Source organism: Rhizopus microsporus, assembly GCF_002708625.1.
Source record: "Rhizopus microsporus ATCC 52813 unplaced genomic scaffold scaffold_2, whole genome shotgun sequence".
NCBI lineage: Eukaryota > Fungi > Mucoromycota > Mucoromycetes > Mucorales > Rhizopodaceae > Rhizopus > Rhizopus microsporus.
In genome coordinates this window covers 59708-76487 of record NW_019671917.1, presented here as the reverse complement: position 1 = coordinate 76487, position 16780 = coordinate 59708, and the positions used below count along the sequence as shown (strand labels likewise).

Genomic DNA, 16780 nt, shown 5'->3' with positions numbered 1-16780 from the left:
TTCAATGTACTATTCACTCTCAACGCAGGCTGTCTCTTCGAGGCAGAGTGACAGTGATTAACACACTTGTACTATCCAAAACATGATACTGTTTACGGTTAGTTCGACTTCCTATTGCTTTTTTCAATCGACTACAGTCAATAGAGTATCAGTTTATGTGGCAAAGCTGCTGGCCATCAATTCGATATAGCGCTTTATGTCAGACATACAACTGGTTTGGAAATGCAAAAAATTAGAAAAACGTAGTACGAGTAAATTTTGGTGCTTCCAAATGACAGTAGTAAAAAACTACTTAATAAGAATATAAGCCTTTCCATCCTTTTTCTCTCCATCAGTTTTTACTGCTGTTAACTGATATAAAAATATATTCATTAATTTATCAACCTTTAAGTATGTATTATCCTATAATTATCAAAGACAATTTACTAATAAAAATAAATGCTGTCTATAAAAAGCACACAAAAGCCTCTATTTCTAGTCGTTTAACATTCACAACAACGGTGGGTTAGGTTTGTTGGATCCTTTATCACAATATCACGTGCTGCAATACTGCTGGATGCTTTATGTCATGGATCTAGAGAATACTTCTTCTTGTAGAATTCTTCTTAAGCATCAACTGGCTTTGATTTCTGGGCCAACATCGACTTGGATACTCCCTGTTCTCTTCTCTTCTTTACGAATTTAATCTTTTGTCCAAACTTTTGGTAGTTTACATGGCCTGCTTTCAATGTTAGATTTGTTTAATTCGATAGATTTTCGCGATGTGCCCTGTTCTCCTGCTACAATCATGCACTTCCCTTTGAAATGTGCATTCCATGAGATTCCAGGTGAGCACTGGATTGCCTCGCCTCGACATCGGCAAGCTAAAATAGAGCACTTCTTCACCTTCGATCAGGTGTTAGGTTGTCTCCAACCAATGCTACGACCGAACCGTCCATAACTCCCTAATCTTCCAAAGAAGTTGCTTTGTGATTTTCATAACCGTATCATTCGACTGACAAACAATCTATGAAATCATATTTCCACTCATGGGCAGCCTATAGGTAATATAGATTTTAAGCCATTGTCTGAAGCTTTTCGCAGTTCGTCCTCCTGGTCTCAGTATAGTTCGAAATCTTCTCGACACCAAATTATTCAGAAACGATTTCTCAGATCAGCTCAACTGGCAATATCAGCAACTACTTGGAAAAGCTTTTGGAGAATAGATATGCCTCTGGAAGTCAGATCTTTATGGCCCAGATTGGTACATGAAAAATTTCATTGTCAATGCACAATTGCAAAGTTCTCGTCTAGGCCTTAATTTGAGCACTGTATCTTCTGTTTAGTACCAACAAAGGATCTTCATCATTTATTTGTACTTTGTCCAAAGAAATGGGACATTTGGGCTTAAGTGATGTCAATCTATATACTATACTTATCTTTCAACCGCCACTTAATTCAACGTATGATATTTCGTTTGGCAGGCCTATCAGACTCCCACAATGACAAGTTATGGCAAGCATGACGCGTTTGATGAGATAATCACTATAATAACTGGAGTATAATCTTACAGTAGAGCGTACATTCTACTTTACATTCCTCTATCGCATCTGATAAGAATAACTTATAATAACAACTATAGTAGCTACTAGTATAACAATAATAATATAAGCATTTTTTTTGGTAGGGGCATAAAAGCCAAATTCTATTTATTTATAAGTCACGTACCAAAGGCAGCGGTGAACTAGGAAAATCGAAGTACAAGAAAATAAAAATAAAATCAATATACTATACTAACTATGGAAAAGTGAGGTTGTCAGCCCTTGGAGGGGTTAACGGCTGCACCACTCGGATAGCTTCTTGAAGCACCAAGGTAGGCACGAAGGGCGTAGAATCAAAAATAAAACGCCAGTGTGCCTTCCATATCATCAACAAGCTGCATCCAAAGATACTAGAGGAATCAAGAGATTGTGCTGAATTCTGCAGAGGGCAATTAAGATGTAAGGTTGCCTGCAGTAGTGCATGGCGTGACCACGGGGACAAAGGGAAGAAGTGGGCCCAAATGAGCTTCCAAGCGAGGTACTTTTTTCTACAGTCAATTAAAAATGACAAGTGGTTTCTGAAGGCGAACCCCAATTGCACATACGACAGGAAGGAGAGAAAGAGGGAACGATCTAATGTAGATCGGAAGCAGCAGGTAGCTTACCATGAATCAAACGAAACCAAACGTTTCGAGCCGGCAAAGGGACATCCATGCGCCAAAAAGTTTTCCAAAACCTGATTGAATTACCTAGCGCGACTGAGGATTCTTTAGCTTGCGAAAGGGATGCTTTACGAATAAGGTTTCGCAGGTGAGAAGGCTGGATTAGCTGAGTCTGATGATCGACTAATGGAGTAACTAACGGCAGAATTGTATTATCAATGGTGGGTTTGACCCAAAGTACCATCATGTGAGCCAATTTGAGAAGGTAACATTAGACGAGAGAGGAAAAGCGATAAGCACACAGAGTGCAAGTCTAACAATTGATACAATCGAACAACACGGTTACGTCCGCGTTTAACAACGCGTTTCTCTTCTGCTGTTAGTCTGCATCGTATAAATTGCAGTTGAGGATCGAAAATAAAAGCATCCTGCACCTGAATACTTGAGTAGGAGGAGTACTTGAGCAACAAAGGGCCCCCAGAAGGCCAATCAATAACCTCAGAGAGAGGCAATACCATAGAGACAGACGCTGAGATTGGAGTGGGCTGTGACATATCCGTCCCCAAGGAAAGCTTATGCTTTTGTAAACCAGGGAGAATGTCAAAAGCGCGGAACCATAGCGAACAAAGGCTGGAACGAGAAGGGTGCAATAGGCCCCCTGCCGTAAGGAAGGGAAGAAGAAAGGCAAACGGCCGTCTGGTAGAGTAAAAGAAGCTGCGCTTAATATATGAGCAGACATCCATATAGCCACAATAGCTGAAGGAGCTTCAGACAACAGAAATGGCGTAAGCCACGGATATGCGAAAAGGCTTTGTTGAATTGCAGGATCAAGAAGGCCAAGGCCACCGCGTTGCGTATGTTGAAGCAATACACTGTATCTGATATAAGGAAAGTGGTGATGTTGAACAAACTGGCGGCCGATGGAGGTAATTTTATCGAAAGTTTCCATAGGAATCCAAGTAACGCGCAACATGTGCCATATTTTGGAGCGAAGAAGAGTATTCAACACGGTCGCGCGTCCACGTACAGACAAGTTGCGACATTTGTGCATATCGCAGCTACGCTTAAGCCTGGCAGCCAAATCAGACAAGAAAATCTGACGTTGCGAGTGAGAGTGGATTATCGGATAGCCCAAATACTTCAGAGATTCGTCAGAGGTGCGACCATGCCACTGATTGATGTCTGCAGTGGAAATAATTGTGCGCCAGCTAGGAGACGGTTGTTCAGAAAGCGAGAAAGCAATAGTTTTGTCATAATTCATTTTTGAGTTCGACGCAAGATTGTACAGTCGTACAAGCTCCTGAAAGGCTCGTAAATCGTCCTGATTACGAAGAAAACACAAAGATCATCTACATAAGCCAATACCTTGAGCGGAGGAAGAGTTGAAGGACCTTGTACTGGTGCAGAAAGTGCCCTTAGGGATGGTGAAGGACCATCAGAGCCATGAATTCTTCCATCGGATAAAATAGAGCGAATAAAATGTTCCAGTACTAGATTGAATAATAAAGGACTAATGGGATCCCTTTGCCTTAAACCGCGACCGAGTCTGAATCCTGGAGAAAGAAACCCATTGACATTCAAACGCATAGTAGTGGAATAAAACAACTTGTCAATTGCATTAACAAAAGCGGAAGGAAACCGAAATCTTTGTAAAACTGTGTTCAGATAAAGGGGATGGATCCGATCATATGCCTTCTCTTGATCACAGAGCTTCTTATGGAAGCTTGTTCAATCGCGATATTAACTAGAGCTTCATTACCAGCGATGAAGCGATTCTTCATAAAACCACTCTGCCATGGGGAGATAAGAGAGTCCATTATCGAACCTAGTATGAAAAAAGGTGAAACTTCCTGATCAACATGAGAAACTCGAGTGAGGATACAACGGAAGTCTTCAGGAAGGGGGATTTGTTCTAGATAAAATTGGTTATCGAGACTGACTATTTCGCAATATTGATTCCAAAATGATTGAGAACTACAAAACTGCTTGTGTAATAGACTAAAATGATCTAAAGGATTCTGACTATTGTCGACTTCTTGTAAGGTAACAAATGTACGTTGTTTGAGACGTATGTACCGGATAAGATGTTTTCATGAATTTGGTTTACTCAATCTAAACAAACTATTGGAATTTAAAGAGAGCAACCCTATAGCCTACGTTGATTTCTATTATTCATAAAATTAATGATAACGAGAATCATCCTCATAACGCAGAGGAGGTTTAGCATTGTGTTTGGGATGAGGGGCATACTTAGATGCATTAGAAGAGCAGGCCGATTGATTAATAACAGGTAAAGTAGTCTTAGCAATTTCATCATTATTACAATCCATAGACTCTTCTTGAGGAGGAAGGGAGCCCGTTGAAGAGTCAGACCTAGTGGTCTCCAAAGTAAGAATTTCAGATTGAGCCTGCGCAACGTCGTTGTCTGTTGAAAGGGAATTAACGGGCCGAGAAGGAGGATCGTAAGAGTCAGAGCAGGCTTCAGCTTTTGCAGACTGGGACGAATTAGGATTAACAACATCAATTTCGACGTCGGACAACTGAGAGAGCGCCTCATTGGCCTCGCGCGAGTGAATAGTGGGCGGATTAGCCAAATCCTCCAATGGAGGAGAAAGAGCAACAGCAGAACTTTCTACAACAGATGAAAGACGAGCATCCGAAGGAACAGGATGACGTCTGCGTCTCTTGGAGGGCTTGATTTTTTCGGGACAATTGGCACGAATATGTCCAGATTTCAGGCAAGCAAAACAAACTCGCTTGTCACTAGGAGACTTGTTACATTCAGAAGCAAAATGTCCGGACTCATGACAATATTTGCAATAAGTCGACATATCCTTCCAACAAGCATGAATAAAAATATTGCCATTCTTAGAACTGTCGGGATTTACCCACTCGATGATGTGTGATAGCTGCAAGAATGGATCATCATTATCAGTATTAAGTTCAGGAGAACAGTCAAGAATAACATAGCCTGCACCTAAAAAAGTGCCGAGTCGGCATCTTTGACAACACCGACGTCGCGAATTTCTCTATAATTCTGAAAAGTAGCCTTTAGACCGTCAATAAGATCGTTGGTGCGCAACCGCAGCAGACGATCAGGTTAACCCGTTTAATCATTGATCCTGGTTTCATTGCTACGGATGATGTTATAATGACTGAACCATCATTAAAGGTCAAATCAGCCTTGAGGGCTGCGGCACGATTCTCATCGATATCAAAATTAACTTCCAAAAATCGATTATTGCCTGATCTATGAATCTGTTGACCGACAAAATCGTTGAATTGACGGAAGGCTGCCATGTAAATTTCCCGCACCGTTTCAGCACGAGAAGAAACGTCAAAAAACAGGCTACCTGCCGATTGCGATACACCAATATGAATAGTCTCAACGATGTTCTTTTGTTGATTACTGGGATTATCAACATGGGATTGTGCAGTAGACGATTGCACAGAGGGCTTCGAGTTAAGAAGTAAACTTTCTCTCGTTTTGGAAGATCGCTTGTGAATCTTCAAGTATGGAATTGGGGAAGTTGAATGAGATTGCGATGAGTTAGATCTACCCGACTTGTGATCTTGGTAACCAACGCTATTGGGTGTCTTATGAGAATTATGCGGAAGAACCATGTTATCTCATAAAACACGTCATTGATCCATCAAAATAATCTTGCTGCGCCAAGGAGGCCATTCATACTTTGTTGCTTGATAGGGGCCGTAATCGACTTGAACATATCAGACATATCTTAATTGATTTAAAATCGATTTGGATTGTAACCCTGGTTGATTACTCTATCAGGGCAGATAATCTAAACCATAAAAAGTAGTAGCTTCTAAAAATTCAAATGACTAGCAAAAACAATAGAGAATCCTAGACGCTGGCTCTGCCGTGACATTCGACTTTCCTATTTCTTTCACCGTCACGACTCACCCAATGCACCCCAAGTGCCACGTCTAGAATTTTTCTTTGCCATTTTCTACTCATGTGCCAGATGGCCCCATCTAGAAATTCTACAACTTCTTCCAAATTACCGGAGCTTCACCTGCACAACATGAGCAACCACAACAACATAAGTAGACTATTTTAAATAAGGAAAAGAGAAAGTTATTGCTTAAATTATTCTGCCGCGAAAATCGAGTTTACAACCAAAAGAATACTCAGTAGTGTCAAAAACTGACAGATTCCCACTGCCTTTTCTATGTTTACCTTTAGTTTTACGATGAGGTAAGAACGTAAGGTTATTAGCAGCAAGGCTGTAAGGAACCACGAATAAGAACACAGAAAGAGATAGATTTGAGAGCACTAGCATTATCAATTGCTTGAACTCGCGTAAAATAAATCCAAACAAACAGAAATAGCAGAGAGAAAACAAGTATAAACACACAAGCACGGAAGTGATGAGGTTATAAGTGTGGGAGAGATATGTATCCTTCTTTATTTCTTTAAAACAACTCCTTTTATAGTTTTACAATTAACAGTCTAGAATGCGTGAAGTTACAAAAATGAACAATAAAAAAAAATTACTAAAATAAAAACATAAAAAGATGGTAACCCGAGAAACAAGAGAAGCAATATCGGCGAATTCAATTAACAGTGACCTGCAGATACTATTCTAACCTGTTGTATGGGAACTGACTTGACGAAACAATGGGCGCTGTTGTACGAAGGAGGACTTGAGATCGACAAGAAGAACCAAGCGAGCTGACCTTGAATAGAGCGGGAGTTCAAAGACCAAACTTCCAGTGACGTAAAATTTCTGAATTTGAACTCCGGCGCTTCTTTAGACTTCTTCACCATGTACTTTAATTTCTTGCCGTACAACCAATCCCACCAATCAGTTACCACCAAGGCACGGAAGAACGTATCTCCATGATCACCTGACAGCCACGTGACTTTATAAATGTCACATTATAATTAGAGCACTTCTCAAATCAATAACAGTCACTTTGGCGGAGTGGTTAACGCGGTGGCCTGCTAAGCCATTGTCCTTTGGACGCGCAGGTTCGAATCCTGCAGGTGACGTTCTTTTTCAACTAGGTTTTGGCGGAGTTTGAAGTTTTCTTGTCATGCCTTTTTGCACGCTATTTGGATTGTTACAACTGGCTTCCTTTTTTGATCAGTATTACTGTTTTATTAAAAATAAATTTCAGAAAGAGGGTAAAATTATGACGTGTATGAAAAAAAATAATTGGCATATATTAAAAAAGGTATTTACGCAAAGGTTAAAAATAAAATACGTGCGAAGGAGACGATGTAAGGAAAAAGCTCAAATATCTTTTGTTACACCAATTACCGAAAATGGAAACACACCAAATGAACTTCAATTCACCAAACGAACTTCAACTCATGAAATGAACTTCGATTCATCAAATGAAACTCAAATCGCCATATCAGAAACAATATAAATAACCTCTGGTTATTCTCCTTGTTCACTTTACTTTTTTATTTACTTTATTTACTTATTTTTACCTACTTTGTTTTACTTTACTTTATTTTTTATCAATAAACTTTATTCTGTGCCCAAGGTAAATCTCTGATACTACTATCTCAAATAAATACAAGTCCCTTGAAGTAATTAAAACTTCATTGTATCTCTACAAGTTTATCACAATAAACTGTTATCTTACAGTCTTATCTGATCTTACAAGAGGATCGGGTGGCCACATAGCGACATATTATCAACGTATTCAACAGCTTTATAGGTCAACTAAATCAACCCAAATTTTAAACCAATCTATACACAAAACCAAAATTTACAAGGCTTTGTTTAATTGCCAATTACAGGAAACAGTGTAAATGGCTATAGCAAATGCTCTGATCATATATTTAACTAAAAATGCAGAAGAAGCAGTTTGAATATGCTCCTTCTTTGATATAATACTTATTTTTCTCCTTTTGAAGTATGATAAATTGAAAAAGAGTGTGATAAACAGTTTTTGATATTAATCACTTTATCCAAAATAAAAGTGCATTGAGGCAACGTTTTTATACTTTTCCTGTTCTCCTTTGTTTTTGTATTCATAGCTACTATAATAAATGAGCCAAGCAAAACAAGTATACAGAAGCTAAAAAAAAATTGATGCAAATCTAATAACCATTTGCAGGGAAACGTAAAGCCAGAAGGAAATACTGAAGCAAAAAGAAAAACCAAAAAGCAAAATATAAAATCAAACTTCAATGAGCGAGAGATAAAAGAACAAGAAGAAGTAGAAGAGCAGGAATATAACGATATATTTGAGAAGGAGCCTCGAGTGTTTACAAAAGAAACAGAAGTACAGGAGTATGCAGACATTCCTGAGAATGAACCTCAAATGATTATAAAAGATGTTCATAGTGAAGACCTACTTATGGAGCCCAATAATGTTGGGTAAGTGAGCACTGTGTGAAATGGTGGAAACAAAAAGCAGTTTACTAAATACTCATTACAACAGAGCTCTTGAAGAGGCTAGTAACATAAGCGTTCCTTCTAAACTAACAGAAATTATACAACCAGTGGAGTTGGCCCCAAAGCAGGCTATATCATCTAAGACGCTTCCAGAGGAACTGGGTACTATTTCAAATGTCACATTAAGGAACACGAGCTACGATGCTGTTATAAGAAAGCCCTTTAGCCAGGAGCCTTTTCACGACGATCAAGAGCAGTATAGGAATGGTAAAGATTTTTACAGAAACAATGAAATCCTTGGAGAGCTACAGAAGCAAAGTATGGTTGCATCAAAGACTGAATATGCCCAATATATTGAAGATATTTTCAATGCGAATCGTCATGATGATCAAGGTTTTTTAAACCTCATAAACACTTCAGTTGATATTTGGATGAAAGAATGGGGCAAAAAGCGCTGCAGGACCGACAGAAATCTTCAGTGGAATAACGTTTATGGAAGAATACATTACAGGAATCCTTTACCTGTAATAAATGGTAATCATCGGTATTAGTAAATGTATGAAGTTGCAAGCTGCTAAAAAAATTGGTTTGATAGAAATTTCTCTGATTAATGCAGATGATCCCGATGCGCTTGGATGGAGATTGGCTCACGCCTTTACTGAGTGCTATGATTTACAAGAGTATATTTGCCTGTCAGCTCAAGTTATCGAAGCTCTTTACGAAAGTAAACAAAAGATGTTTAATGATACATAGGCTGTACTTAATCTCAATGTATAATAGAGTCTGTCAATCAAATGTACCTTTTCGAGGTTGTAGAATCGACCATCAATTATATAATTGAGAGTCCCGCATACATGGACGCAGTCGAGACATTTATCACTTGTATACATTACCTTCTCGTCAAAATGAGAGAAGAAAATGTTGATAACGTGGATAGGCTTGTTAACTCTGATGCTCGTGACATTGCCACAACTTTAAAGTCCTTGCTAAAGTTACCTATATCTAGTGCTTCTGCAAGTGTAAGCATCAGTGTGTACCAAGGCGGATTGGATAATTTTAATCAGTTGATGTCAAATATGCTGGAGGTTATAAGTCACAATGATATATCATACAGGTCTATAAAAAATATATGGAATAACATAAAAATCAACAAGGTCACCGCCGAATCATTTTACGAGCAAGTAAAAGATATGACAAAGTGTTTGTTTGCAATCTATGAAAAAACACAAGATAATGACACCTATGTGTGGGACCCTCGTGAAGCAACTTCCAAAGTCATTTCTCTTCTTGAGCCTTTTCAAGGAAGCTTTGCACCCTTACAAATCGCATTAATCAAGCAACTGTGCAGCAAAGTATTTATCAATATAGAGAGAAAATATCCAACACTTCAAGTCAATTACTATTCTCTCCTTATGAAGCAGTTTCCGGCATTGTAAGTTTAAAAAGAGTGTCATTATGCATTATTTCTAATACAGCTTTGACAAGATGTGAGAAGCATGGGCCTTTGCTCATTGAACATATGGAAGTGTATGTACTTCACTTATAGCGTTAAAGGTTTCTTATGCTTTTTATGTTATTTAGATTTGGTGTTGGCGGATATCATTTTACGCTTAATGACGTGGAGATTGACCTCAGTAATGCTATTCCAAAGCGTGCATGGTCTAATATAATAATCACAGTAGATGATTCCGCAAGCAAGCTGTACAAAAAAGATATTACCACTTATGAGTTGTATGTATATATTCTTATTATTTATAATCAGACTAATACGTCTTGTATTCATGTACATAGTGCCAATGCTTCATTGGCATGCAAAGTACCTCATTTTGAATATAAGAAAGTGGAAGGTATACCACCTTGGGAAGATTCAGGGGAAGCAGCCATCGATATTAAGAAAATAAGCTTTCAAGTCAAGATACAAACTATCTCCGAAGAATACTTAGGTTTCAGTACTCAAGTCCTCAGTTGTAGATGCAATATTGGACATATGGATATTCACATAAAGAAGAGCCAGTATCCAGAGTAAGCTTTGCTATGATTAAGTAGACGTTTTGCTTAATTGATATTTAATAGATTCCTTAATGCTCTTGCCCTCAGGAGCATAAAGACAAATGCAAAGGCAAGGTTAGAACAGGAGCTTTCTGATGTTGCCCAAACATTTTTTAAAAAGGTCTTTTCTGTTAAGCTTTTTTAATTCAAGTGCAACACCAATAAACCTCATTCATTACTTGCTAACTTTTTTTCATATGCAAACCTACTGTCTATTTTAACGTCAGATGCTTTTACAGTGGGTAGTAAAAAGTAGAAGTTTAAATCGAGCTATAAAATAAGAACCAGCTGTTTATTTGCTAGATGAAATTATATGAATAATATTTTATTCTTTTGCAGTGCCCCTAGTATTACCCTTCATTCAACTTGCCTTGCTGGGTTCACAAAGCAAGCTTTTCTTTACATAAATTGTTTATTACCTGGCAATACCTTTCTCCTTCATTGACAAATTCGCTAAAATGCAGGTTTCGTTCGTCCATACTGTTAGTGCTTTGAATGTTACCAAAGGCAGCGTTTGGCATTTCTTCAATCGTATTAGACAAGGCGGAATTCTCATCTGTAACAAGAGTTACATGCAGTCTTGAATATTCTGTAAAAGATACTTGAAATATACGATTCTTTTACAACGAATATCTTTATTATTTTTAGTATTTCTTATTTATGAACAAAAGGGTGTTTGCTTAATTTTCTGAGGCAATTGCTGTTAGGTCCATAATTATCTCATATTTTCGCCGTTGTAGGCTCAACAAAATAAAGGTCAAAACAGAAAAAAAGGCTGCCTGAGATTAAAACATTCGTTTTATCAGAGAGTGTGTCACTATTGACGCCCCATTTCAGCTTTAAAGTTACTGATTTTAGCAGTGTTGTTAATAGACTAAACAACAATGGATAGGTTATAGCCACCTTTGAATAAGTTTGATCATTGTTGTCCATTTTCCTTTTCCTCTCTTTCTTATAATTGTTCTTCTGTATCCCTAATAGACGTTATTATTACCCTCTCGGGACAAGCAATAAAAGAAAGATGCCAGTTCTTCATTTATCAAACCTTCGAGTCAAGTTTAAAGCGAGAAATGATAAACCTATACAAAAAATATCCAAAAAAAGAAAGTCCAACAGAAGAAGTGCCTTTAAAAGACTTGGAGGAAAGGGAAATAGCAAAAAATAGTTTGCTAAATGTATACAAAGACGCATCAGAATTATGGAATCAAGCAAATGGTTTGTTAGAAGATAGCGAAGCAGAAATGCTGGATTGAATAAACACTTATGCCTTTTATTTCAGACGATACAAATCCCAGTACAGTCATTATTCGCTTGCAATTATCTGATGTTTGCACAAAGCTATACATTCCCGTGATATTGTCATGGCGTCAATATGTGGAAGAAAATAAGAAAAGAATGTATGATCAGCTTTTCGTTGATCAAAAGCTTCAAACAAAAAAGAAGGAAGTAAACACAGAACAACAGTAATACCAACAAGCAAAGTGTACAAACATGGTTACCACACCTCTTCAGGTTATTCTCAAAGATGATAACGAAAATGTATTAAATACTTTAAGAAAAGGGCAGATGATTGCATCTGATGTCTAGTAAGACATCTCTATCATCATAGAGCTCATAGTGAAAGATTACTAACAGAAGTAATACTATTGGGGTTAATACTGATATGTTCTTATTTTAATGGAGAAAATAATCAATAATATCCAAGCACAGCAAGAAGAAGTAAATCTTATCCTAAGCGTCCCTAAGCCAACATTCGAAAAGGATTTATTATTGCAACAAGCTAGGCCAGTAAAGGAACGAAGAGAGTACGAATTCCTTTCATACTATCACTTGTCATTTGTTTACAGCCATTTCTTTGGTAAAAGATCAAGAACCCTTTCAAACGAAGAAAGCAGACACCAATACAGCAGTGAATATTCTGAAAACTGGATTATACAAGATGATTACAAACGACGACCACCTTTCGTACTCAGGAAAAGTGAAGAAGATGCTATACAAATTATTTCATGGCTCGACACAATCTGGAAAGTTGATGTCGGACTTTCTCTCAGTGTAGAGAAAGGGCCTTGAATACTTTTTTGGGTATTTAGAGTTCTCCTTTACAGTGTTGCCTTTTTGCATCAGATAATTTTGAGTCTCCATTTCAATTCGATACATGCGCTAAGCATGTTGTGTTCTTTTTCCAGATTTATCTCACAAGTTCATCTTTACTAATGTATAATAAAGAAGGACGTCTAAAAAGGAATGAGTAATGGTTTTATTGAAAAAAAAAAGAAGAATAAATTCAATACTAATTTGCAATCAGAAAAAAAAGAGACTAATGAAAGTGGTCTGTTTTATTTCTTTTTCCTTTTAAGCAAGTGGTTGATAGACATTAATCCAACCGCAGGTTTGGCATTCATAAAGTTGTTTCGTATTTCCACAAGGTATTAATGGAACAAAGCAAAAAGTGAAGCATTCGTTGGACTTTATGAGATAAACATCATGAGCTTGGCAATTGGGACAATGCCAAACAGTTCCTCTCGATTTACGTTTAAAACGATCGATACCAACTATATAGAATAAGTTTATGTTTACATCAAGCAAAAGAGAGACTTACAGGTAAAGCAAAAAAACATAGTCTTTTTTTTAAAAAAAGAAAAAAAAAGTATCTACGAAAAGTTAACCCTACGTCACTTTGTATCAATGCACATCAGGTACAGCATGAATAGTAAGAAATTTTTTTATTAGGTAATATGATGATTAAGTTATTGTATAGGAATACCAGCGTACTCATCAAAATCTAAGGCCAAGTTTAAGTTCTACAAAGTATTAGAACAAGTAAAGGGTATATAATTAGTATCTTACCTGAAGTGCTTGAGTAGCTGCTCCTTTTAGTAAATTATCTATGGTTGTAGTAATCACCACGCGCTTACCCTCAGGGTGCACATTGAATCCTCCGATACGTACGAAATGTTTACTAGCATTATCACGTACTAATGGTTCTCCTGATTCCATCACTTTTACCAATTTCTCGCCCTGATAGAATTCTTCAAAGACTGATTTAATATCTTGGCTTGTCATTTCTTTTTGCAAGGGAGCATTCACTGTGAGTGCAATACCCTGGAACCATGAAGCAACATGAGGGATAAAATGGACTGGTCTTCCTAATTGGTAAGATACTTCACGTTCGTGAATGTGATTTGTAAGTGCGTATGGAATCAAGTTATCATGCAATACATTGATATCGTTCTTGGGGGACGGTTTGGTACCAGCACCAGAATAACCAGAGACACCAAAGACGGTAGGAGAAGAGCGAGGATCAAGAAACGGTAAAAGTGGGCGAAGCGAAAGTTGTGCGCCTGTTGCATAGCATCCAGGATTGGCAATACGGGTAGCGCCCTTAATGTTTTCACGGTTGAACTCAGGAAGACCATAGGTCCATGTGGCGTCAAATCGATAATCAGCACTTAAATCAACGAGCACCTTTTCAGATGATTCGCCAGCCTTGACATCTTGATTGACTTGATCTACAAAGGGTGTACAAACGTTATTGGGTAAAGCCAGAACCCAAGCATCGACTTCAGTTTGTGCCTTAAGATCTTGAGGCTTCAAGTTGACGTAGGTCAAATCGGACTTGGTATAACCTTCCAAAGATTTTCCTTCAAGTTCACGAGAGCTTACGTGTGTCAAGTTGAGATGAGGGTGAGTATTCAATAAGTTGATCAGTTCACGACCAGTGTAGCCACGTGCGCCAATTAAACCTACGTTCTTTAGTTTTTGGGTTGTTGTGGCATATCCGCGACGCTGCTGGGATTGTCTCAATGTAGAAAAAGACCGAGCACCAAAGGGCGTAGCTACCTTTTGGGCTGCTGTAAGTGTTTGCTTGACTTTTTCTGTGTCTTCAATACCATAAAAGAATGTTGTGGATTGATCTTTGGGGTTTCTGAGTGAACCATCAGCTCGTTCAAAGTGCCAAGAGGGATCAAGATTACCCTCCTTACTCTTAGCTTCTACTCTCCAAGTTAAGCAATCATGGTCCTTACGAATGGCTGTCCACAAGTTCTCGGGCACGTTATTCAAAACAGCCGTTTTGGTTGTCAAAAGTTTTTCAAGAACAGCAGGCTGACTAGGGTCTTCAGGATTCTTTGTAACAATAGCCAAAACCTGGCCAGGTTCGTCTGTATAAATATTGACTTGTTTGCCTTGGAGCGAGCGAAGATAAGAGGCAACAGATGTTTCTCCAGAGAGGACAGCGCTGTCTTCAACTTCCATAATGCGACGAAGCTTGTCAGGGTCGATCTGATCCAAGTTATCGTACTTGAACAATTTATGGCCACGACGGATCAGAGTGCCTGCACCTGAATCAGTAAATAGTTCTTTATGCAAGTGGCCAGCAGAGATAATAGCAACAGACGATGAGCGAGGAAGGCCATCCAAAAGTTCTTTACATTGCTTGATCTTGAGTTTGGTGCCATACTTAACCCATGGTTCTTTCAAAAGATCTTCGTATTCCTATAGAAATATATCTGTTTTAATGATTGTGCCGAGCAAAATAATTGCAAAAAATACCTCATCTAGATTGATTACGTCTAATCTTTTACCAGTAACACCATGATAAAGCCCATTCTTTTCATTTAAAAATACAATCTTTAAAGGTTCAATGACTGTAGCTAATTCAGCAGCAGCTACGTCAGCATTGACGTTCAAGATCTGGCCTGTGGGAGTTTCAGCAAGCGAGGTCAAGATGGGCAAGGCACCTGCACGAATGGAGGATTCGATTACTTCCTTGTTCACACCAGTGATTTTGCCGACAAATCCATATTTATCTTTATCAAGATAATCAGCCACAAACACGCCTCCAGGAATTGGTCTTGCCTTGGTACCATGTCTTTCGAGTGCATCTACCAGCTTGAGGTTTTCGGCCATAAAGACTTTACGAGCAATTTCGAGCGTCTGGGGATCGGTGATACGAATACCTTCTTCATATTGAGGCTCAATCTTGGCTTCCTCAAGTAGTTTGTTCAATTGAGGGCCGGCGCCATGGAGAACAATTGGATAGAGACCAACACGATGCAAAAAGGTCAAGGCAGAGGCTAGTGTTTCTAATTCATCTGTCAAGACAGCACCGCCTACTTTGATCACTGCAAATTTTTGTGACTCTACAGATGAAAAATGGCGAAGATATTGTTCAACTTCTTTACGAGAGCCAATGTTGTATAATAACTTGACGATAGTTTCCTAAAGAAGGATGTTATTAAATTGAACATATATATCAAATGGATAATACCTTTTCTGCGTTTGGATTTGAGTAAGCATGGTATCTTCTTTCAGTAACAAACCGTTGAGACACCACAAGGGATCTTTTAGGGACATGTCGAGAAAAAGAGCCGACAGTAGATAGTGTTTTTCGGGCTATGGATAGCATTCTTTTTCTTTGACAAAAAGAAGGAAAACAAAGAGAAAAAAAAAGAAGAAGAAAAAAGAGTTCTGTTCTTTTTTTTTGACAAGTTTGTTTCTCACCTTGTTGCTTTAATAGAGTTACTATCGGACTTTTAAGTTTCAAAAAGACTGATAAGAAAATAGCAAGGATATCAAGCATTGAATATTTACAGAGAGAGGACGCCAAGTCATGATAAACAAGGTTGTATATAAAAGATTTTAATTGATCTGTATGTTAGATATACACTTATTTATGCCCTTGAATTGGAGATGTCAGGCTACGTCGGAGTGACTAAATATAAAATGCATTGAATATGACTCACAGAGAGTTATTTTTTGTGATTATCACTTTTTTTGATTTTAAAGAACAGTTTATCTTTATGTCTTTCCTTTCGAAATATTTAAAGAAAACAAAAAAAGGGAGATGGAGATGTCCTATTGTTTGTCTTTAGAAGATGTGTATGCGTGAGTATGAATGGTGATGAAAAGAAAAATAGCTAGCTTTCAGGGGATGTGAGAAAAGGTGGCTGTCGGTGTTTCGCGAGATAACAATAAATTATCCTAAAAAGAGACGATCGCAAAGTTTCAAGAGAGCATTGAAATGTTTTATTGGACAAGCTTCATTTTTAGTAGAGCGATCATCACAGAGACTAAAAAAGATCTTTTGTATACCATTAAGCAATCTTTTATTAACCCAATTGGGCACGCAGTATTTTCTATACGACAAGTTCAACAAAGCGAAGGTGTA

At 38.0% G+C, this 16780-nt stretch overlaps 6 protein-coding genes and 1 non-coding gene across 7 annotated transcripts; 4 read left to right on the top strand and 3 right to left on the bottom strand.

Annotated features, from left to right (window-relative positions):
• Nucleotides 1-2011: 2011 nt before the first annotated feature.
• Nucleotides 2012-2763, bottom strand: RHIMIDRAFT_264430 (uncharacterized protein; the record flags this gene model as incomplete). Its single annotated transcript, XM_023611753.1, has 2 exons — nucleotides 2415-2763; nucleotides 2012-2153 (listed from the first exon to the last, which is right to left on the bottom strand). Coding segments are annotated over exons 1-2 (464 nt in total), but the record flags the coding sequence as incomplete, so codon positions are not given.
• Nucleotides 2764-3351: 588 nt separating this feature from the next.
• Nucleotides 3352-3804, bottom strand: RHIMIDRAFT_264429 (uncharacterized protein). The gene has a single exon (XM_023611752.1). It carries the CDS (start codon nucleotides 3767-3769, stop codon nucleotides 3440-3442), a length of 330 nt encoding a protein of 109 aa, XP_023469595.1. The 5' UTR covers nucleotides 3770-3804; the 3' UTR covers nucleotides 3352-3439.
• Nucleotides 3805-7117: 3313 nt separating this feature from the next.
• On the top strand, nucleotides 7118-7199 carry RHIMIDRAFT_t13. The gene has a single exon. It is a non-coding gene; the product is annotated as a tRNA-Ser (tRNA).
• A 1014-nt stretch (nucleotides 7200-8213) lies between these two features.
• Nucleotides 8214-10756, top strand: RHIMIDRAFT_246503 (uncharacterized protein; the record flags this gene model as incomplete). Its single annotated transcript, XM_023610321.1, has 9 exons — nucleotides 8214-8231; nucleotides 8282-8544; nucleotides 8609-9096; nucleotides 9158-9286; nucleotides 9343-9994; nucleotides 10048-10089; nucleotides 10144-10293; nucleotides 10354-10584; nucleotides 10636-10756. 9 exons carry the CDS (start codon nucleotides 8214-8216, stop codon nucleotides 10754-10756), a joined length of 2094 nt encoding a protein of 697 aa, XP_023469594.1.
• Nucleotides 10757-11390: 634 nt separating this feature from the next.
• Nucleotides 11391-12173, top strand: RHIMIDRAFT_264426 (uncharacterized protein). The gene is made up of 2 exons (XM_023611751.1): nucleotides 11391-11826; nucleotides 11891-12173. The coding sequence occupies exons 1-2, from the start codon at nucleotides 11682-11684 to the stop codon at nucleotides 12076-12078; spliced, it is 333 nt and encodes a 110-aa protein (XP_023469593.1). The 5' UTR covers nucleotides 11391-11681; the 3' UTR covers nucleotides 12079-12173.
• A 115-nt stretch (nucleotides 12174-12288) lies between these two features.
• On the top strand, nucleotides 12289-12681 carry RHIMIDRAFT_233492 (uncharacterized protein; the record flags this gene model as incomplete). The annotated part of the gene is made up of 1 exon (XM_023607972.1): nucleotides 12289-12681. One exon carries the CDS (start codon nucleotides 12289-12291, stop codon nucleotides 12679-12681), a length of 393 nt encoding a protein of 130 aa, XP_023469592.1.
• A 677-nt stretch (nucleotides 12682-13358) lies between these two features.
• Nucleotides 13359-16018, bottom strand: RHIMIDRAFT_233491 (protein that is processed in the mitochondrion to yield acetylglutamate kinase and N-acetyl-gamma-gl; the record flags this gene model as incomplete). The annotated part of the gene is made up of 4 exons (XM_023607971.1): nucleotides 13359-13412; nucleotides 13459-15105; nucleotides 15163-15831; nucleotides 15881-16018. The coding sequence occupies 4 exons, from the start codon at nucleotides 16016-16018 to the stop codon at nucleotides 13359-13361; spliced, it is 2508 nt and encodes an 835-aa protein (XP_023469591.1).
• Between the last annotated feature and the right edge of the window lie 762 nt (nucleotides 16019-16780).

Bases quoted from the DNA above. Each gene is read 5' to 3' on its own strand.
- RHIMIDRAFT_264426 (XM_023611751.1), top strand. From the start codon at position 11,682: ATGATAAACCTATACAAAAAATATCCAAAAAAAGAAAGTCCAACAGAA. The intron at 11,827-11,890 runs GTTTGTTAGAAG...CTTTTATTTCAG, and splicing joins ATTATGGAATCAAGCAAATG to ACGATACAAATCCCAGTACA.
- RHIMIDRAFT_264429 (XM_023611752.1), bottom strand. From the start codon at position 3,769: ATGCGTTTGAATGTCAATGGGTTTCTTTCTCCAGGATTCAGACTCGGT.